Raw genomic sequence first — 21,853 nt, 5'->3', positions numbered from 1 at the left:
TTATTGGCGATTCTTGTAAAACTGTTTTTGTGAAACGTGGAAACGAACGACGACAATTCCATTAACACGGTGTGGAAGAACAGGAATTCATTTGCAAATGAACAAAGTAAATAAAAGATCGCGCAGTTGTTTAAAAAATTCAGACTGGTTCATTACTCGGCTCGCGTGCCGCTGGGTTTCCTAACGTGTCTGTTCAATGCATTCCGTTTCTACTTACTCGGCGCGCGAACGCGTACATGCGCGTTTGACAAAGAGATTAAAAATTGTGCTGCAGTCTTCTTTTACGGTTTCCGTGGGAAAAACATATGTTCCTTCACGTGACGGCTATCAGGATCGGAACAACGTACGTTATCCGGAAAATGGTAAAAATAACGTCGCGATTTAAGAGGCTCGAGAGTTTTTTGTTGTCCGACGACGGCCCATCACTCCCGGGCGAAATGAAAATTTCAGCTTCCGTTTCGCGCGGCGCGGCGGTCGCGTGGCCGTTTATCCCGGCGCATTAGCAATGCAAAGTGACGCAGCCGCGAATGTTGAATCAGTTTCACTGCGCGCGGCGGGCGACGCGTGAATTTCTAATTAAGTCGTCGGCGGAAAAAATGCCTCCGGCTGAAACGCAATTAACGCAACGCGGGGGCTGCGGCGAACATTTCGACACGAGAACCCTGATCCACGTTTCCAACCCTTGGGACCGTTACGGTGTCGCAACCCTCGTCGTCTGACACGCACAGGCCTTGTCTGCCTTCGACGGCAGATCCTCGCGAAGACTAAAATTGAAAAATATTCAACTTGGAAAAGATTTTGCGTGTATGTATAAAAATGTTTAAAAATTATTTTACGCGATCGAGTGCGCGGGAGAATTTTTGAAAAAATATTTCCAGCTGGAACAGGCGTTTCCGGACATTCGGCGAGCATGGAAAATGCGCGAGTCCGCCGATGCACGCGATAAGAAACTAATTCTCACGATTAGGTAGTCTGAAATTAATATTCAGCAGGCCCCGTCGAGTTTCAAGATAGTCAGCGGTGTGTTGTATTCGAATCGTTGTTTCAGATGTTCTAGGCTGGCCGATTGTTCGAAGTTTAATCTGTGAATCTGCGTTGGAGCGTGTCTGTTGCAAAAAGTGTATCTTGTCGGCCTCATCGGCGTCGGCGGCGGCGCGACGCAAATTCGTTCGCGCGAACAGAACAATGATATAACCGGCTTCATAACAACGTTGAGTTTTCAACGAACTTAACAAGCGTTTGATAAAACGCGCGAGCCGTGACGCCGAGGATCGTCGAGCGGCGTGGCCTTCCTCTCGTTCACACGAAGCCACGGCGCGCGAATTAACACCAGCGCAATAAATATTCAATAAAACGTCGGCCGGCCGGGAATCGTCAATAAGGAGCATGATTCCGCCGGCTGCGAGCTGCCGTAGGATTCGCCTGGCAACGATTCGTCAAGGTTGCTCGGCAGGATCGAGAAAATCATCGTGGAACACCACCCACTGCGGAAAATCTTCGATCGATTGCTAGAAAATTAACTGACCGAATATACAACGTGTAAACACGAGCCAAAACATTTTTGGAAGAAAGATTTCAAGGTCATCAGTATTTTCTCTTTAATATTCTTGTGGAGCATGAAAAGACGAATCCAACGACCCCTATAAACATACCATTACGATCATTTTTCTCGAGATAGCTGTGTCTGAAGTTATTAACGAAGTTTCGTGTATACCTGTTTCACACGCTTACGCAATTTTCAACATTTTCGTGGTAAATAATAAAAACTACGAGGCCGATTGTTCTGGAATTTGACAGAGACGTTCGTCGAACATCCTCCGACAGCCAGATGTAACGTTGCAGTGCTATGAAAATTGTTTATGTGTTCTAGAGCGATGAAATAACGAGAGTCGCGCGTCGGCACTTGTCAAAACATTCGAGTTTTCGTGTCATTGGAAACCTCGTTTCCGGCTAATTAAAAACTATAACGGACAGCAGAGAAGGCACAATCAATCACCTGTTTGCACGGCTAAGTGAACGACGCAGTGTCAAAGCAATCAACGTCGCAGTTTCGTTCTCTAAATCACGAAACTTCACTTGTACCAGCCGCGAGACTAACCTCCGTGCAAAACTGTGAAACTCGGTTAAACATTTCGCGATTCGGCGAGAGTGATAACATTAAGAACATGTAAATTCACAACCTTCACAAATCACAGACAAGCACGATAAATATCAAAAATTCAGCACCGATATAAATTATAAAAATTACAAATTGACAGTTTGTGGGATCGTGTTTTTGAAAATGTTGGTTGGTTCGCTGGCGAGAAAATATGCGGTATCGAAAATAGGTGAACCATACGGCGGAGCAAAAACACGGGAAAAGTGATTCACGACCGCACCACCACGTGAATCGAGACGAACTAAGCTCACGGCACGCGTTTACGGTCACGCGACGCCGCGAAGCTCGGCGTCGGGACGCAATCTCGAGCGCAAGTGCACGCTTCTTGTTGCACACTCACGCGGAACGAGCGACACGCCTGCCATTGTTTTTTTTTCGTTTGTTATGTAATCGACCTAATTGTGTTTTATGCGTCCTCTATAATTAGACTGCGGACCTTTATGCTAATTCCACTCCCCCATTTGTCGTTCGAAACCCTAGCGTAATCACTCGACGGGAACACTAAACAGGAATTTATTTTCTTTCTTAATATGTTCAACTTTTAATTACACTCGTATACAGGATTTACGATCTCGGAACTTTAAATTTAGCGTTTCAATGAGAATTTATTTATATTGGAGTGACATGAAGTTCCACACACGTAACCAGTTATTATTACGTATTTGTATATTCCTCTAATGTTTTCACTGTTTTAAATTGCAATTAAACATCGGCCACCCAGCCCCACGGACCAGCCCCACAGAAGCAGCGGCGGCCACAATGCAGCTGCTATCACTGCGAAACTTGCGCGGCAACTGAGGCCGAACATTTCAAACAACAGTCTCGTGAATCACAACGATAATAGTCACGAGCACAATCGCGGTAGGCTCGCGTCACAATCGATCACAATCGAGTATATTAGGGTGGACGGGTTGATAAAAAAAAAGAGAGAGAGAGAGAGAGAATAGATAAAGCCAATGGACTGGCATCTGTTGCCGATGGAAAAAATCAAAGAGATTCTTTCAGGGAACCTCGCTGTGGAAAAATGTCAACCAGCTCCGACATTCAAACCGTTCCGATGCGATCACAATAGCGGGTGGCTTCGATCCCGGAACGAAAGTGGATCAATCTGCGTTTCGAGCTGCTCTCGTTGCGAGGACAAACTAAGAGAACCAACCGAAGATCCGGTAGAGGGAAAGAGAACGAAAGCAATCGATTGTCTTGCGATATCTTCGCGCGCTTTAAATGCGAGCCGGCCATGGCCGTAGCCGTTGCCCGGGGAGCCCGGTATCATCCGTCCCTCGTGTCAATTTCACACAAATTTCCTGAAATAACCTGTACTGTTCGTGACTTTTATTTTTTTAACGCGAAACACGTAAATGTCAATTTGACACCGAGGAACGGATTCAGTTCGTGAACTGAGGGACGGACGAGGGCTAGAATTTAGTTTCTAATCTGCTATAAGTTCGCACAGAGAGTTGTTTTCGCACGAAAAAAATTCTGCGCGTTTACCGATTACTCAGAATCAGCTGCGCGAAGTTTCAAATTAGTAGCTTGACCACTTTCGTTGAAAAATATCGTCGAGTGACGAGGATCGCAAACAGCAGAGGCCACATGTGATCCTCTTTGCGCAGCCAGTCACGTGAGCCGTATGTTTACGTGGCAGATTTGATCTTGGTCGACGATAGTTTGGCAAACATAATCCCGTTTCGGCGTATTTGTTACCGTGTAGCCAGTTCTATCGCAGAAACAATTGGAATATAGCTTTTGAAATATTCGATAGCCAGGGAGATAAAGTAAAATATTCCTAGTACTAAAAACGATAGTACAATCTGAAAATATCGGTAATTATACAATGCAAAAGTTTGTCGCTTACGTGAGCTGGACAGTTCCGTAACTAGGAAACGAACAAATTCGCCAGCAACTTACCTGTAACAAACAAAACGAGAAACTTCATTAATCACCCAGTAAACGAAGCGAATATTTAAAAAAAGGAAAATTGGTTGTGCTGTCCAGTGATAAAATAATTTCGTGTGGGATTAAAAGCGTGCTGACAAAGCCATCAAATTACACAGGTAATATTTTGCAACAAGCACAGCCTTCGAAATGGTAACGAGAGCTGCCTGGAGTTAATTAGAGGCAGTACTAATTACGCGGAATGGAAAGTTCGTTCTCTTTGAATAAAAATAGACACTTCCCGATGAAAGAGAAATATAATATTTATACTAATACCTGTCGCGGTATATAGGGTGATCCGAAAGTCAGCCAAAATATTTTCAAAAAATTCGAACAATCGTAATCGTTTAACGCGGAACGAACATTCCACTCGATGTGCACTAATTTCCGAAATCCCGTCGATTAGGGTTGCCTTTGGCAAGAAGCAAGACGACAGAGTGGATCGGTATAACAGCGCGACACGTTCAGAATGCAGATTGCGCTCTCGGCGAGCAGTTACTGTTGTTATGAAATATTCATGCATGAACATAAATAATTAATCGAAGGATTGATCGTCTGCGTTGGAGTGCCGCGCTCATTATACAAGCCGGCACGTCACGAATTATCATCGCGCGTTGCCAATTTTATTTTCGCGTGTCGGCGTGCTATCTTGGTATCGTTATCTGGAAATATTTCCCGGCGAGCGAATAATAATATTTTAATGAGGGGAAACTGCGTCGCCCGCCTGGGAAAACGCTCGCGAAAAGCTGATCCCGCCGCGAAGATAAATTCACGCCGCTTTGCCGTCTCTTGATCGAGCGTTCGCTCGGTTTAACGAAACACTATCCACCAGAAAAAAATAAACTCTCCCCTTCCCTTCCCACCCTCCATCCTTTCTTTCCTCGTCGTGGTCCTGCAGAACTCGTTGCGAAAAACAATCGCAGAATAATTACTAACAACCGACCGCCGTTTAATAAAAGGAAGATTTAATGAGAATCGCACGCCTCGTTAGACAATTATGTCAACGTGAATAACGCAACTCATCATCTCTGGCGATTCATTATTCCGGCGTTAATGCCGCGATGTTAATTAAAATTAATTACGCGAAACCAAGCCCGTTCCGTTTCTCGTTGAACACGCTGTTCGAATGTAATTGTTTTTAGATATTTCTCTCATTATTTTTTAGGGTTAAGAAATTATATTGAACTCTTTTAGTGGCATGATCTGTTGTTCAACAAATTCGATGAAATGCTGTGCCTGTTTCTGCCGTTTTTCCTGCAAAAACACGCTGGAATATCTTTCGAAAATCGTTCGCAGATCGATAGTCTCTCAGCTCGACGTGCACCCCGTCCCTTAAATTCAATTCTTCAACCCCAATAATTTTAATTCCGACCCAGAGAGACCTCGAGGAGAAGTTTCCAGTCGCCCTTCGTTCACCACTAAACGAATTCTTCGTTCGCCTGAATTTTCCCCGACATTATTTCACTTCGATCTTCAACCTACGAGACGTTATTCTTTCCAACTTCCACGACATTACCGATCCCTTTTACAGCTTGGAAGATATGCATAAGGATTTCTGGACGCATCGAGTAATGGAACTTAATAATTTCAGTAGAAGAACGCCCCGCTCGGAGTTCGTATAGTTCCTCAGAATCTATAGTAGGTATTTTCTATTCGCAATGTTCTCGTCGTACGGTCTCTAGCAATTTTCCGCCCGTCTACCTGCAGGTGAAGGAAGTGTCCATGGATCTGACATCGCACCGTTCGAGCGAAATTCCAGGAAGCTCGCCTCCCTTGATCTTTGCTGGTTATCGGGAGACTCGGTAAACAGGAGATCACAATGGTGACCCATACCCCATGGAAAATCAATTGCACCAAGATGCACCGACCTAGATTCTCACCGACTTCGTTGCAGTTCCTCTGAAGTAGCTGGCAAACGAAAGACAGAATGTTTGACAAAGAGAGACGCGCGAAGTTTTGTCATTTCTGCGGAACTGTCACTATTTAACCCTTAGCGCTCGAGTGGCGCCTCAGAGTCGCCACTAAAAATTATTTCATATTAATTTATCCAATCAATCGTTGTATCTAATCAATTACTAAACATTCAAGTATTGTACGAGGTATTGTATCAATTTTATATTCATATTGCGGTCATCCAAGAATATGAAATCTGCAATAATTTTGCTATTTATCAACAAATATATTAAAAAGCAGGGCGAAGTTTCCGATAACGTCCATGCTCAGAATTGTTACAGAAATGAATTGAAAATTGTTACCCAGATACCCGGTTATTGACGTAAGGGGTTAAGTGAAATAAAATTTGATTAATTTGCAATGAATATTCATGTATCGAAAAAATATAAATTTTCTTTTCTCTTCTTCGACATTTTTGGTATAAAGACGTTTGAAGCATCGTATAATACATTAATGTATAAGACATAAGGGTTAAATTAAATAAAATTTGATTAATTTGCAATGAATATTCATGTATCGAGAAAATATAAATTTTCTTTTCTCTTCTTCGACATTTTTGGTACAAAGACGTTTGATTCAATGTATAATGTTACGGCCAGGGGTTAAATGTGTCTGACAGACAATGAGGTAATTTGTATTCGGAGACACATATTAAAAAGCAAACAGTGTGTATAATAGTGTGTTTCACCGTTCGATGTAGTACTTGAGATATCCGGCCAGTGGGAGGAGAAGTATTTCCTCTGTGGACACTAAAAATTCCGGAATTACCTTCCCGTTCAGCGAGATCAAATATAAAACGAGTCTTGCGGATGGACGAAACATAAATTATTCATGTGAGCACCGAGAGAAGCGACGATGGGGTCTTTTATGAAACCGCTCACGAATTTAATACTCCCCTGATAAGGGAAGCATTTTCAATATTACAGGGACGATAAGGCAGAGAAAGGCGCGTTGATAAAGCAGATTCCTGCGGGGTACACCTATCGACTGGGTCCTGGGATTCTTCGCGAATTCTCCACCCTGGTTGTGGTCGAAAATATTCGCTATACGAAACATCGTGACGCTGCGAGTCGCAAACATATTTCTCTCTCTCAATCTAGTAAATATTTTGTACAATTTTAATAAATCTAGTAGAGAACTAATTCCTGAGAAAAATAATTTTCCTTATCATGGGACCACTGATTAGAACACGAGGGAAAATTAGTTTCTCCAGCAAGACCAAGAAAATCCAGAATAAAAATAGAAAAATCAAAGAAGCTGCTAAAGCAGTCCTAAATGAAGAACGGAGCGATTCTAAGGATCTGGTCCACAGCCGTCCAAGAAAGACTCGCGAGATTAAGGGTAGTTAAGCAGATCATCGGTGTAGTGGAGATCCTTTCTCCAATTTCCGAGTTCAATTTCCCGCTTTCAGTGCGGTCGCGCGATAATGCCGGCCCCGAGTTAACCGGATTATTTCTCGCGGCACGGAAAAAAAGAGAAACCACCCCCTCGGTGAATTATGCTGCCGCCAATAATCGTCGCCGGCTGCGACGACCCCGTCCGGCGTTAACGTGCCGCCGCTCCATTTTTCTAATCGTGTACAGTGTACGATGTCAGTGGCGAGAGCGAGAGAGCGAGGAAAAGAGAAACACACGGAGAGAGAAAGAGAGGGGTTGGAGTCGGGGGTGCAAGGCTGACGGAAGGAGGAAAAAAAACGAGTAAGCTAGGAGTTGGGGTGGGTCGTCACGCAGCGGTGGTGGGGAGTGTTGAGTAAATGGACAGGAGGGTGAGAGGTGGTTGTGGAGCGAAAGGGGTGGGGAGTAAGTACAGGCGAGAAACACGGGGGGTGCGGGGACGCTGCAGAGATTCTCTGATACGCACCTGGCCACGCGCATTTGAGGGCATCAGTGACGTCAAACCTCGGGGGTGGAGGTTCTTGATTACGTCACTGGCCCAGGCAGCCTCCACCGCCACAACATCGATCAGTTCGGATCGCGGCAACGCCGGAGGAGACCGGGAGGCAAGTGGGGGTGGGTGTCGGGGAGGTTTGATCCGAGGAAATATCACTAATAACCGGCTCGCGGTCTATTAATTAAATTTTTGATTAGTCAACGATACTTGAGCCCGCCCCATCGATCCGACCGACCCCCCTCCCGCTCGTCAAATCCTCCGGGCAACGTTATTTCAGTAATGGGGGTGGCGTTAATGCGTTTTGCACGGGACCGTTACGGGGAAACGATACGAACGCGCGTTTAATAATTACCTGTGTTACCATGGAAGGTAAACAAATATTTCTGACCCGAGAGTCGCACCGGTTCCAAGGAAAACAGAAAAATTGAATGATTCTTCAAATTGCCTGCTGCTTTCCAAGATTGTTATTCTTTTGGGGAAAGTGTCCCGAGTCCTGAGGCTACCGGCAGGATTAGTTTAACGACCTAGTTTACTGTATCTTGGCGTGACCTTGAGATGAAGGTCAGAACCATCTTTCTTTGCTTGAGGAAACGCGTGATAAGCATTTCAATGTCGTCGTGTGCTTGATAAATTTATCTTGAGAACAGCGCTGCAACGTTGTGAAGTTAAAAATACATCCTTCCTCTTAAAGATACATTAATGACCTTGGAATGACTTTGATATGGAACTTCGCATAGATAATTCTTACGACAATATTAACGATTCCGTGTCGGACATTCCTTGATAAATAAATTTCCACCGGAAAACAGTCGCAGCGAGGGAACCGTCCACGAAGACGTGGGTTTAATTGAAAATTTCGGAACCGTTTGAAATTCTCGAGACGCCGTGGGAGAGCGTGGAAGATAGATCATTATTGATCCATTCGAGACCCAGATGCACATAACTGTAAATTTCACGTCCGACGAAACCACTACACTCCCGCAGACGTCGTGCACACACATACACATACAGAGAGAGAGAGAGAGAGAGAGAGAGAGAGAGAGAGAGAGAGAGAGAGAGAGAGAGAGAGAGAAGGGGGTTAGGTACGTGTTCCCGTGTTCGTCGTCAAACTTCAGAATTTCCTAGCACGACCGTTCGAAACGTAAACGGTGTCCCAGCCTCGGCCGTTAATTATTAGAAGTTCTGCAAGTTTCACACGCTCGTCCTGCCACGGTGACGTGCCCCTTCAGCCGAGGGAATTTTTCCGCGGGTGAAATACCGCCGTTCTGACAATAATGACACCTCGGAGAACCGAAAAGCGGGGAAACGCCGCGCTGGAAACGTACCGGGAAAATAACGCGGCTTCCGACACCGGGAATTTATCCGTGTCAAGAAGACGTAACTCTCGCAGCCGTTTTATAGCAACGAAACCCGAGCAGAATTATTTACATCTCGCCGCGAGACGCGAGCGTCTGATCCTTCACGGTCGACTCCGCTTTGAAAAATTATTCCCTCGTTCCACGGAATTAATAAGCAATTTGTTCGACGTGAAGTATTAATTCGGTGCGAGTCGGGAAGCCTTTAAGTAGATTAAACCTGGCCGTAGCCAGACGTTCAGCGACGAACGAAATTAATCTTCGCCTTAAAGAACGGTTCCCCCGTCCTGGGGAATTGATGATAAATCTTTCACCATTTTTGTTGTTTGTATAATCTGCAACGGGAGCTCTAAGTAGATCAAGTCGGCGTATAATCAGACGTTTTCAGTCGGAGGATGATGAAGACGTATACAAAGTAGACAAACCTCGGAGATAGTCAGACCATTACTGCTTAATTGTCTTCGCAGAGGGAAACGTACCTTGCTCCTCTGTGACCAGAAACACTGCGGATCTACTTAAAGAGCCTCTCTTAGCATGAATTAATAATGTCTATTCTTCTCCATCTTCTGCCACGGTGATTAATTTATTAGATGGAAAGATTTCCGAGTAGAAAAGGTCTGCCTTCAATCAGGCATTTATAAAGAAACCGAGCAGAATTAAGAAATTCCGTTCTGCTGGTCTGACTAGGTACAGTACGAATCTACTTGCATTGTCTTCCCGCAGCGTGGCGAGTTTGTATTTTCTGTGAAAAGAGATTTGGAACATCTGTGAGAGGTATTTGCTATTCGAGTAGATTGTGCCAGTACGTGGTCAGACAAGCAATGTACTTTCCAGTGGCTGTGCGACGGCAGCGCACGATATTTTTCGTTTTCAGTGCACAAGGGCTAGGCATTTGACAACAATGGACGACTGTTCCCAATTTCTTTCAATTCTCCTGTCCCGGTATCTCCGGACCACGCCACTCTCCTACTCTAAAGAGAAATTCAAGAACGTCCTCGCCTTCGTTAATCCCGTTGCTTAATTAATTTCACCGCAAGCATGTCAAGAGACGGACTCAACGCCCCGCAAAAATTTGCCGGACGGATGAATAACGATTTAACACGTTCTGTCTTTTAACTATCGATCCATTTTTCTCATCAACATTTCGCACATCGACGTCGAAGATATCGTTCCGAAGTAGCCTGGGAGAGATAAGTTGACCAGGGAGGGGCGTTGACCTAAGCTGTCCCCACCCGAACAAGTGTGCCACTACCACCATCCTCCGACGTTCAGACAGTCTAAGTTTACTAGACGACTTCATAGATTACCAGGGTTTAAGTTCCTCGTCTTCTAAACGAGAATCCAGAGCTCCAGAGTTACAGAACTGCTGAAGTTGGACCGCTCTGCCGCGGGGAGAAAAATTCCACCGGTACCTAGCTGTGTTGTAAATTTTTCTGTTTCGAATATCCTCTTCCGTAATCGCACCGTCATCCCCACCACGTGGTATCTCGATTATACAGGGTGTCCCAAAGAGGGTGGTTCCTGAGACCATTTCCAGCAACATTTTCCTTTGCAAAAATGTTATCCGCGGCTTTGTTTAAGAGTTATTAAAGAAAAACACGGACCAATCAGAGCGCGACCTAGACGCGAGTTGCCACAGTCGGCCAATAGACAGTTGGCGCTCTGATTGGTCCGTGTTTTTCGTTAATAACTCCTAAACAAAGCCGCGGATAACATTTTTGCAAAGGAAAATGTCCCTTGAAATGGTCTCAGGAACCACCCCCTTTCGGGAAGTTCACGAATTTTGGGACACCCTGTATATTTGAAGGAGTCTTCAAATATTCGAACAATATTTCATAGACTCCTTTAAGTATTTAATCGAAATACGACGTGGTGGGGATGACGGTGTGATTGCAACGAGAGAGAGGATCACTTCCCTCGAAAGGTGCGGCTAGATTGGACTAGCTTATGGTCACCTCACACGGCATTTCGACTGACCCTGAGCCCGTGAACTTCTTCGAAAGCGATCAGAGGCGAAAGACGAGCGCAGTCACGTTCCCTGGGGCGAATCTGCCGTGCGTCTCGAATCGGCCGGATCCGCAAGGATCGCGTGTCTGTTGCGGAACGTCGATTTCTCGCAACGTGACGAGCGTAATATCGAGAAGCTTGAACGGCCGTCATGCGAGGCGCTGACACAGCCCGGCCGACCGTGGCCAAATGCGTCTCGCGTGCATGCAGCATACCCCATCGTGGGCCGGCGTCACGTGTTACCTGCCTCGGGTGTCGGAAGGTAAACGCTTTCGCCCCCTCAGCCTTTCAAGCCGGCGAACGAGCGTCTATCCCGGCCGCGTGTCAACAGCCGAAGCGGAAATTGAGGAAGATGTCGGCGGAGAGTCCGGCCGTGAAATAAACGATAAATGCACTTTTCCAGGCCAGAGCCGAGGAAACGTGTCGCAGACGCTCTCGGAACCTCGGCAGAGCAAGATGAAACCGTTCACTCGCCATAATATTTTACGTTTGAATCACTTTTTCCAACTCTTGCGCAGTTGATGATGGAATCTTCCGCTTTTCAACGAACCCTAACAAATTCATCTACGCTTTCTCCTTGCCACTTTACAGCACTTTGAATGAAAAGTATTGGCTGAGAAATTGCACTCTTCTCGTTCAAATTGGGATAACTAGGCATTAAAACATCGTACAGCAATGTTCTTGAGCTCGTTTTAAATTCTCTAAATCGGAGGTGATTAGAGTCGTCGGAAAAATTTTCCAAACTCTCCAGAGACAATCAAATTTTAAAAATTTTGGCAATTTACCATTTTTACTTTTTCGTTCATTTTTAAATGAAAAAGTGTAATGCGTTAGAAGAAACCTAGTGCGTTTTAAAGCACAGACTTCGCTCTTTAAAATGAGCCAAGATAGGTCAACCTGCTATTTTTTCTCGCAAAGTGACAACACTTTAAAGACCGCAAAGTCAGACCTAAATGAGATGGAATTTTAGAGAATGAAAATTGAGTCGCAATTTGAGTTTGTATCCAGCAGAAAGCGGTTTATCTTCGAAAGGAACTTCCGCAGTTGGGTGAATGAAGTTCTCGTGACAACGATTGATTTTTCCGGTGGGCAGCACGGGGCTGACGCGTAATTTTTGCTGAAAGGAAGTAAACTTTAAAGAGTAGAACACGCGGGGCCGGGTGTTACGTGAATGGGCTGCGGGTGAATTCGATTACAGCAAGTTCGTCAGCGTTCGCGAAAAAGTTTCCCCGAGCGATTTCTTTCATGGGGAAGATTAATTGGACCCGGCGCGGCGCGATGGGGGCTGCGTCGTCTAAAGACGCACCGCTGTGTTCCCTTTCCATCGTTCGCGGGCTTCGGATGATTGATGAATAGCGACAAAACTGTTTAACAGCTATGAATAATAATGATACTCTGCGAAACACCATTTACGGTTTTTCCTCGCAGTGAAACCATTTTGCAACCGCTATGCAGCTCTGTTAGAACGTTGAAAAAATTCAGAAGAGAAGAGACGTGTTACATTGTTTCATATTTAGTTGAACAGTGTAGATTATTTTTCTGCTTGTCTGAAAGTTCTCCTCAATTCACTACTCACAGCTCCTACATCACGCGCATGCATTTCGTGCTTTGACGAGTCACGAACCTCGTAATTTATAGCGTGATAGTCGAAAAATGAGCTTCAATCTCTGCTACAGATTCCCAAACATCGAGAAGCTGATTAAACTACCAGCAACTAGGAGAACAGATAGCAATCAGTGCCATTTATAAACTCTTCGGAGGAACGCGCTTGCCTCGTTACGTCAAGGAACTTTTTCACAAACTTCCAAACATGTTCAAACCGTCACCAACAAAGGGAGACAACAATTAACATTATAAAAGTGAGCTAGTTAAAAGTGATCCCAAATATTCCAGGTTAACTCTCAAACACTGTCAAGTTCCAACAAATTTTCTCTCGGAACTGTCTCCTTAAACAAACTTTCTGCTCACAAACTAAAGCTGAGATTGAGACAGATTCCCAACAGAGAAAATTGCCAAACGTCTTCGAACCGCCACCAACAAAATCAAACACATCCAACTGGGTCAGTGTTCTCCGAGCAAACTTCTTCACCCAGGGTAAAAATTAAAACAGATTCGCAACACGGTAGTCCATAAAATGCATTGAAAACCCCCGCCAGCAAACCGAGCCCGACGTCCTCCCCAAATTCCGCTGGTGAAATTCTCCCGCAAGCGAAATTCTCTTCTGTAGCACGCAGGATTAAACCTGGTTCGGCATATTCCATCGGCCGTCGTCCCGGAATTCAATAACTCGTTCGCTCCCCCCGAATTCCCTCGAAACAGCAGTGCAAAAGCGATTCCGCTCGGTCCATTCGCAGGATTAAAATCTATCCCATCGTCTCACTAACCTACTTGAGGGATGAACACGTGGTCCGCAGGGGCAGCAACCGCTGCTCGATCGTTTCCTCCTACGTGCACACCAATCCTGACCCATCCTCCGTCCCCGATCGCTTCGATCGGACCGGCTCTCTCACGGTTGATCTAGTCAACGATCACTGGATCCCCTTCTCCACTACTCGTCAACCGACTGCCCACCATCGTAAACACGTTTACCATCCCTGTGCCATCCCTTCGATCCTGTGAACGTCATCGAGCACACTTCAACCCCCCACCCCCCGGGTAAAACTTCACCACCCCCTGTTGTCACATCTCTGCACCGGAAGCCGGAATGTACAAACCGGCTGACACAGACCGAGGAGTAAAAACACCATTGATAAATATTTTCCTCCTGGAAAGAAATTTTCTTCGAAGGATCACAAGTCTACGTCCTCCACCGGACACTCGCGATCAATTTTTCCCGAAACGTGACCACGTCCCTCGATCTCTCCTCCCTCTGGGCGCCGGAGTCTTCGATCCCGGAGGAAAACTGCTACAGCGAGCCTTTCACCAACCCCTCCCGACAGGGGTTGGCTGGCAGCTCCGCTGGTCTTCCGGCGGAAAAGGGGGCGGGGATGATGGAATCACTGACTCGTATCACTGAATCAATTTTGTCGAGAAGGTTAAGAAGATCTCTGTGTGTGTGTGTGTTTTTGCGTCACTTCACCGATACAGAAGAACACTTCACTGAGAGCACACCAGGATCGTCAGAACTCACCCCCGAACCACCCCCGGTGCGAGGGAAACCGTCGGGAAAAGTGTTCCGTCGCCGGAGACAGCAGGCCGAACTGCGTCCGGTGGTCGCAGAGAAGCCACCCTCACCCTCACCCTCGCCAATCCACCCCCACCAGCCACCGACACGTGGATCCCGTCGAATTAGCCAGGATTTGCGAGACTCGAAAACAAACAAAATGGTGGGCTCGCAGAGCCTAAGGAGCGAGACAGAGAGAGAAATAGGGGTGGTTTAGGGTAGATTTCTGGCCTCAGGGTGGATGAAGGTCCACGGGGCTGGTTCTGTTCAGGGCTAAGGGTGGTTTCCAGGTGAGAAAACCATTGGATTCGAGAGAGAATAAGGGTCGAGGGTGGAGGATACGTGACGAGCTCCAACGTGGCCGAGGAAAATGTAAACTTCTTCGTGGGATGTGCTCTCCTGAGGGTGGAGGCAGGGGATGGGAGAGGATACGAGAGCCACGTTGGAGCAAGACGAAGCGAGAGCCAGTCCTCTCGTGGCTCTATCGACGCGAGCGCCTCCTTCGTCGAGGCTTCGGCGCCGAAAACGACGACGCCGGCCACCCCTGGAAGGGGTGGTGGATGCTCGGGAGGGGTGGGGAGACAGGAGACGCTCTCCGCGCGCTCTCCCTCTCTCTCTCCGTGGAATGGAATTGTTTTCGAGGGGCGGTTGTTGGTCTAAGTCCTCTTTTTTACGCCCTTGGAACTTGACGCCTAGTTTTCGAATGTTTTTCTAATCTCTTCGGGGTTGAGAGGAGTGACATGGCGGGGTCGGCGTGAGATTGGATGTAGCATGGGTGGCAGGGGTTATGGATCCCAGAGTGCACCTAGAGAGAATCTGCATCTCGTGTGGCTAAGGATTTTCGAGGTTCTGTGATTTTTGATTGGGGAGAGGGTGGGAGTTGCATTAGGCGGTAATTGAATTGAACGGAAGGCGCACTGGGACGCTTTACTATGCATGGAGAATATTAGAATTTGATATAAAATTTTGATTGAGCGGGGAGGAGAGATTTAAGTGCCATTACGTACTAATTGGACTAACCTGCAAGTGAATCGCAGCCGGTGTCACATCATTAACATTATATTAGAATTAATTTGTCCAGGGCTTGGACAACGACCTGCACCACACTGGAAGTGAAGTATGAATAAATGATCCCGTTTTACTTTGGTTAAATATTTAATCTTGCTTATCTGTTGCACTCTATTTAACATTCAAGGTTCTCGTCTCAGTTTCTCAGTTAAGTCTTCGCAAACAGGGATCACGATAATTTGAAGCAACGTGTAACATATCTCTATTTAATAAGAACGTTATAATAATCGCTGTTACTAATATTCCGGACTAATTCGAGTTGCGAAACTCGCCGTGCGACGAAGTTACGAGTATTTAACGCGAAATGGAGTTAGATGCGCGGGCTAGAGAAGTTTAGGTACCACGGAGCGAACAACGGAATGGCTAAAAGGGGTAGCGATTCAATTTCCCCTTATTTGTCCCCATTGTATTAGCAATTTTCAGGGACCGTGATGTTTCATAAAATCCTGTTAGGGGTGGAACGCCTATTTCGCATTACGCATCCAACCAACCACGTCGTTGTTCACTAATTTCGCCGTGGCTGCACTCGGCTATAAATAATTCAGTTACTAAACAATCAACCTTTTTCAAAACTGTCGCAGTTGTTCGCGTAAAAATATTCAAAAAGACTAATATACCAAAAAGTTGATCTACAAATTTTAGTTTAAGAGTTCCGATTGAGCTTTTCAATTCAAAAGCCTTTCGAGAATGGAATAATAAAAAGAATGGCGAAGCTATCCATGAGTAAAGGCGAATGCAATTTTTACTATTCAACGGTTGAATGCAGAAATATTGCAACAGCTGGGATATTATTTATTATGCGAATCCAGCTTTTGGCATCGAAGCGAAATACGCTTCTAGCAACGATGATTCCCGCTATAACGTAACTAGAAACGCATTAGCCGATGGTTTCAATATCGCGAGCTTTATGCGCGCTTTTATTCACGTGCTGAAATTTTCAGTTTCACTGCCAGGGAAGCACGTGCTCTCGGCGACACACCCACGGTGCTCAAAATCAATGGAAAGTTGGGGAGAGGGTGCAATGGCAGTGCCGTGACCCTACTCGGTTCAAATGGAATTCTCTGACTTTTTGCAGTCCGAAAAAAATTCCGAAAAATTTGTTATTCCGAGTCAATAAACATCGAATCCGACGACCCTCGTCGAACAGTTCGACTGACCCTCGTGCGAGAAAATTTTCATCGGGAAGCGACAACGTGTGCTCTCGAAGCTTTCGAGCTTTTTTCATCGAACGGATATTATTGCGATCCTTCGCGAACAATCGCGGAAACTGATTTTTCAACGGGTCGAATTTCCGGTAATAACCGGCCGAATTTTTACCATTCGTTTGCATTGTTTTTATGTGAGCGCGAAATACAGTGTATTCTTTCATGTTGTTCATATCGTTATTCGTTTTTAGTCCGTGGAACAGTTTTATAATGGTCAAATAAACAAAGAAAAACTTTCATCTCGCGTGGCACGCACGCAATTACGTACAGCTTCACACAATGAGACTTTGCAAAAATTCTGACAGCTGTATCTCGGTAACTATTTGTTACCTTTGTTAACAGCGAACAATGTAAAACAGTTTATTCGGTGATTATTGCATAATTTTGAAAAATCTATGGTTCGTTGCTAAACGCTTTTTAATGGAACCAAGTCAACCTCAATAACGTCATCTAATTTTATTTAAGGATGTTCTGGAGGTATATAAAAACGCAACAAAATTTTGGAAAATTTGACAAGATATAATTCTTACTAAATCAATGCAATTACCAAAGTTTGGGTTCGATTCACTGCACCGTTTAAGAATTATAGCAACTTCAAATTGGAACATTTTAACACGTCTTCTTATGAAGAATGTATAAAATTCCACTTCAAATCCTATTTGAACCTTGAAAAAACGCAACTAGAAACTCCAGTTTTTTTATATATAGTAAAAATTATGTAATTACTGAACATAGCTACAATCAGAGGGTACAATTATTCGCAAAAGTCACTTTAAATTTTTTATAATACGAAGACACACACACAATTTGATTAAAAAATAAATATAGCACGAAATTCACTAATTAAACGAAAGCTTTTCAAATTAATCTATTTTTTAATGCAAAATATACTCATGAATGTCTTTCATTGCCAATATATTGATGGACTTCGAATTTCTTGTACTTTTGTCTCCCATTGTACCTGCAGAACATCCTTAAGATTGTAATGTCAAAGAAAATGTCTATGTTTTCCTTTGGTGCAGCACAATTATTGAAAATCCTATTAATGGGCTTTCGGTAGGTAAAGTGTTAGCAATATGAACACATTCTATTTATCGCACGTCATAATTATGGGCAGAAATATGAACAAGGAAAGAGAGGGCCGAGGTGCACCTACGCGAAAAGCGTACAGATTTCATGATCGCGATAGGGAACGGAACCATGACCCGCGTAACGAACACACAGTCATGGTTATAAACACCGTAGACAGCGAAGGCAACGGCGATGGCGGGCTACCAACGGCTTACGTCAACGATTTCCATGCAATATTGACCCTACGCACGCCACTATTACCATCACGGAAGAAACGGGCCGGGTGTGCCCGGAGAAAAAGCTAAAGGTTAACAATTCTGGTAGAACAATGAAGCGATGCGAACGCGATCCCATTGTGCCCTCAGCCTTTTTGCGTTCCATTCTCCGCGTCTGATCAACGCCAGAGCCACGGAACTTTCATTCCAACGAATTTAATCAGACTTTTCTATTGTTCGGACACAGAATTTGCGAGTTAGTTTACTCCTAGTCGGAACAAGGTTGTACATTTTTCGAGTTTAATGTGTTTCGTTGGATGTAAGTAGGTCAAGAGTGGCTTTCAGTGAGGGGTTAGGTCTGTTAGGTCTCCGTTATGAGTTATACTTGTTATGAGTAAACTCCGAATGTTTATGCAGAATAAAAAGTTTGTGCATCAATTGCAGCACGCACATGCTAAATATAAATTTATATTCTTCATTAATCATTTTAATATGTGGCGAAAATAATATATTAATACTCTTAGACTTTTAATATCTTCACTGTTTTATATTGCACTTGCTCATTTTTGTTATAAATGCATGAAGCAGAAACAAAATTATTGTTTTTGTGCTCATTTCAAGGAGGAAACTTCGTTCTTTGAATCCGTGGTGACGTGGTGGTGAAAAAATTTTGCAAAATTTTTCGAAATTACCGAGAAACTGTTTGTGTGTTAGCCACGTGAGAACGTCCAACTGAAATCAATACTCTTTTCGCAATCTCTGTTTAGATTTAGCTTAGACGTCGAAACTAGGGCCATATTTAGGTAGCGCCGGATCTCTGTTAGGAATGGTAATTATATTGTACAGCCAACAGTTATTTTAATCGACCATAATAACGGTTTCCCTGTGCGCGATCGTTTCCTTAAAGTGGAAATACCTAGACAGCGTGTGTAGGGTGCACAATGTAGTCGGCTCTATCGATTTTCCTTATTAAAATGCTCGGTGTACTTTCCGTTTCTTACATCTCGGATATATTTCCTGCCTCTTTATTTATTCCGATCTTAAACCGCGGTACACCCATTAAGCACTTTTCACGTGTTTAGAATATTGCGCCTCACGTCTCGAGCCTAGTGTTTCTCCAATCTGTGGAATATCGTTGTTCAAATGGATTTCCGGTTACAAGGAAAATTTTAATTCATTCTCCAACCTGTAAATTAATACTAACGACCCGCTCCTGGTGCTTGAATATCTTTTCGTTTTAAACAATTTATTACCAGTTACACCAATCTGATAAATATTCGACTGACTCAATTTTTATTCAGCGAATAAGAGATATATAAATGAATGAATTTGTTACGATATTCATTTAGTGTTAATATCATTTTAATTGTTATGGGCACAATTGTCAGGGATATTTTATGAAAACGGGAGGATTTGAAGGAGGGAAAAGTGTGAAATCGTCCGGTGTCCTTTAATGCACCATTTGTTATCTCGTCGGACAGTTCGATCGAGTCCGTTCTCCGAGTTCTGTCCCGGATCAACGTCACAGACGAGCTGAGACACTCGAGCGGAGCTTTTTAACCTCGAGAAACTTCTTAGCTGCCGCGAAAGCATCCGAGATGTCCCTGAAACTTCTCTCGACCGCGGCGAACGAGCCACGACGCGTCGCGTAGCTCTGAACAACGCTGCGCGACAACAAAACCGAGCCATCCTTAATCGCGATCCAATAAATATCGGGACTGGAATTCCTGGGCGACAAATTAACGGCGTCGCGTCGACCGCAGAACAGATCTGAATAAAACACAACCAGAAACAGTTGAACGGAGGGAGCACAGGGTTCATGAATTATTTAGAACGAAGTTCAATCAACTGGATTCTGTGGCAACCGGGAGGAATTAAATTGGTACAGCATTGTATAAAGTGCGAATAACAATGCCCAACTGTCGGCTCGAACCAAATTCGCCCTGATTTTGAAAGGATTATTTTAGGCAATATTAGGATGTGTTCCCGTAGGAATTTTTGCATGTTAGAGGCTTTAAATTACAGAGGAAGGATCATACTTTGCGATAGGCTCAATTATATTTAAAAGAAAATTCGCTAACGCATAGTAAAATGGAAATATCCGGTCTGACACATCGGAGGAAATTCGAGTGACTTTAAGGGGTCAGTTCGAACCAATTTTAATAATATTATGTGTTTCCGTAGGAATTTTTGGATGTTAGAGGCTTTAAATTACAGAGGAAAGATCGTACTTTACGACAGGGTCAATTGGATCTAAAAGAAAATTCGACATCGCATAATAAAATTGAAAAATCTAGCTCAATCGGTCCGTGGAAAATCGAGCGTTTGTATAGGGTAATGTCGAATCGAGTTTAATATGCATTGACGTAGGAGTTATCAAACGTTTGAGGTCTTAAATTAAAGATGAAATGAAAAATGTCCCTTTGAAATAGGGTTAGTAAGGTTTCAAAGAAGTACGGAACCGTGTCGAAAATTCAATGAAATCTGATCGCGTGCGTGGGGCAAAATTCACGTCACTTTGAGGGGATTCTACGAGTGGATTTTGGAATATATTCCCGTAGGAATTTATGAACGTTTGAGGGTTTTACTTAAAGGTGGAAGGTCGTACATCGTGATAAGAGTGATCAATTTAAATAGAAAAATTTATTTCCTGCTGTCAGAGAGGGCATATATGACAGTGCTCACGTCCGGGGGATTGGCCATGCCACTTTTGTCTGCGCATCATGTTTAGCCTGAAACAGCTCCTACATAATCTTTAGCATGGAACAGAACCAACATTATCTTTAGCAGGAAACAGAACCCACTTTACTGTTATTAAATGTGTGATATGGACACCGACGAGAAGACAGCCAGCCTTATGGGAGATTGTGTCACTCGAATAATTCAGAAGGCCACTAAGGAGATTCTCGTTTGGTGAGAAGGCAAATCGTCGCGGAATCATATTCATTATCATGAATTGTTACATTCTGTACCGAGCAGACATTTCAGACGACGTTTTTTTCAATGTTAAAAGCAAAACTCAAGGACAAAAAATTCCTAGAAATATATTATTGAAGCATAATTTTAGGAAAATCAACAATTCCTATTTCAAATTTTATACGAGACACCTCAGTTTGTAATTTCAAAACATTTCATAAACGAGAATTATTACCTTTCACTTTTTTATACATAAATGTTCCAAGAATCGATCTGGACAGAAATATTTTGAAAAGACTTTACTTTTTTTAATAAATTAATGCGTGCGAATGTTCATGGTTTAAAAGTTATTCTATATTTCGAGTTTTATTGTCTATTTTTACGAAAAATTTAGATGGCAAGGTGGTCAAGGGAGTGCTCGTTAACATCGTTAGAAAAAGGAATTGTTATAAACATTAAACAGCCAGATATAATAAATTTATCTGTGAATTGTATCGAATAAATTAATGCGTGCGAATGTTATGGTTTAAAAGTTATTACGTATCACGAAAACTATTAGCCACTTTGACTAAAAAATTAGGTGGTCAGATAGCCAAGGGATTGCTTGTGGACATCGCTGTCAAATAGAATTGTTATAAACATTAACCAGCTGGAAATAATAAATTGTTCAATAATTGTCACGGCGATCGACATCGATCGATATTCGGCGGAGTGGGGGGCGCCGCTCGAGCTCGGCAGATCGGCGAGAGCTCACCGGTGGTCAGTCAGTCGGGGCGGGGGCAGCGGGGTGAGCGGACGTGCTGCGTGACCAGGAGCGCCAGGAGAACCGGAGGGACCAGAGGTGGACCAGAGGTGGACCAGAGGTGGACCAGAGGTGGACCAGAGGTCATCTACAGTTACCCTGGCCTACCTTCAAC

General features: G+C 44.1%; 1 protein-coding gene across 21 annotated transcripts in view; it reads right to left on the bottom strand.

Moving 5' to 3' along the window:
* Dnc (phosphodiesterase dunce) overlaps nt 1–21,853 on the bottom strand; it is a 393,758-nt gene that overhangs the window by 100,930 nt on the left and 270,975 nt on the right. For 4 of the 21 annotated variants that reach the window (XM_076444517.1, XM_076444530.1, XM_076444528.1 and 1 more), the window contains one exon: nt 4,014–4,066. The exons of 13 other annotated variants lie outside the window; for them this stretch is intronic. In XM_076444517.1, coding sequence (XP_076300632.1) covers nt 4,014–4,066 — 53 coding nt within the window. Of the gene's footprint in view, nt 1–1,996; nt 3,984–4,013; nt 4,067–13,682; nt 17,341–21,853 lie in introns of those variants that run through there. 4 more of the 21 variants (XM_076444531.1, XM_076444520.1, XM_076444527.1 and 1 more) reach the window with 4 other exon arrangements.

Source organism: Lasioglossum baleicum, chromosome 20 (assembly GCF_051020765.1).
Source record: "Lasioglossum baleicum chromosome 20, iyLasBale1, whole genome shotgun sequence".
NCBI classification, from domain to species: Eukaryota; Metazoa; Arthropoda; class Insecta; order Hymenoptera; family Halictidae; genus Lasioglossum; species Lasioglossum baleicum.
The sequence above is the reverse complement of the archived record's forward strand: the minus strand, read 5'-3'. Positions and strand labels throughout refer to the sequence as shown.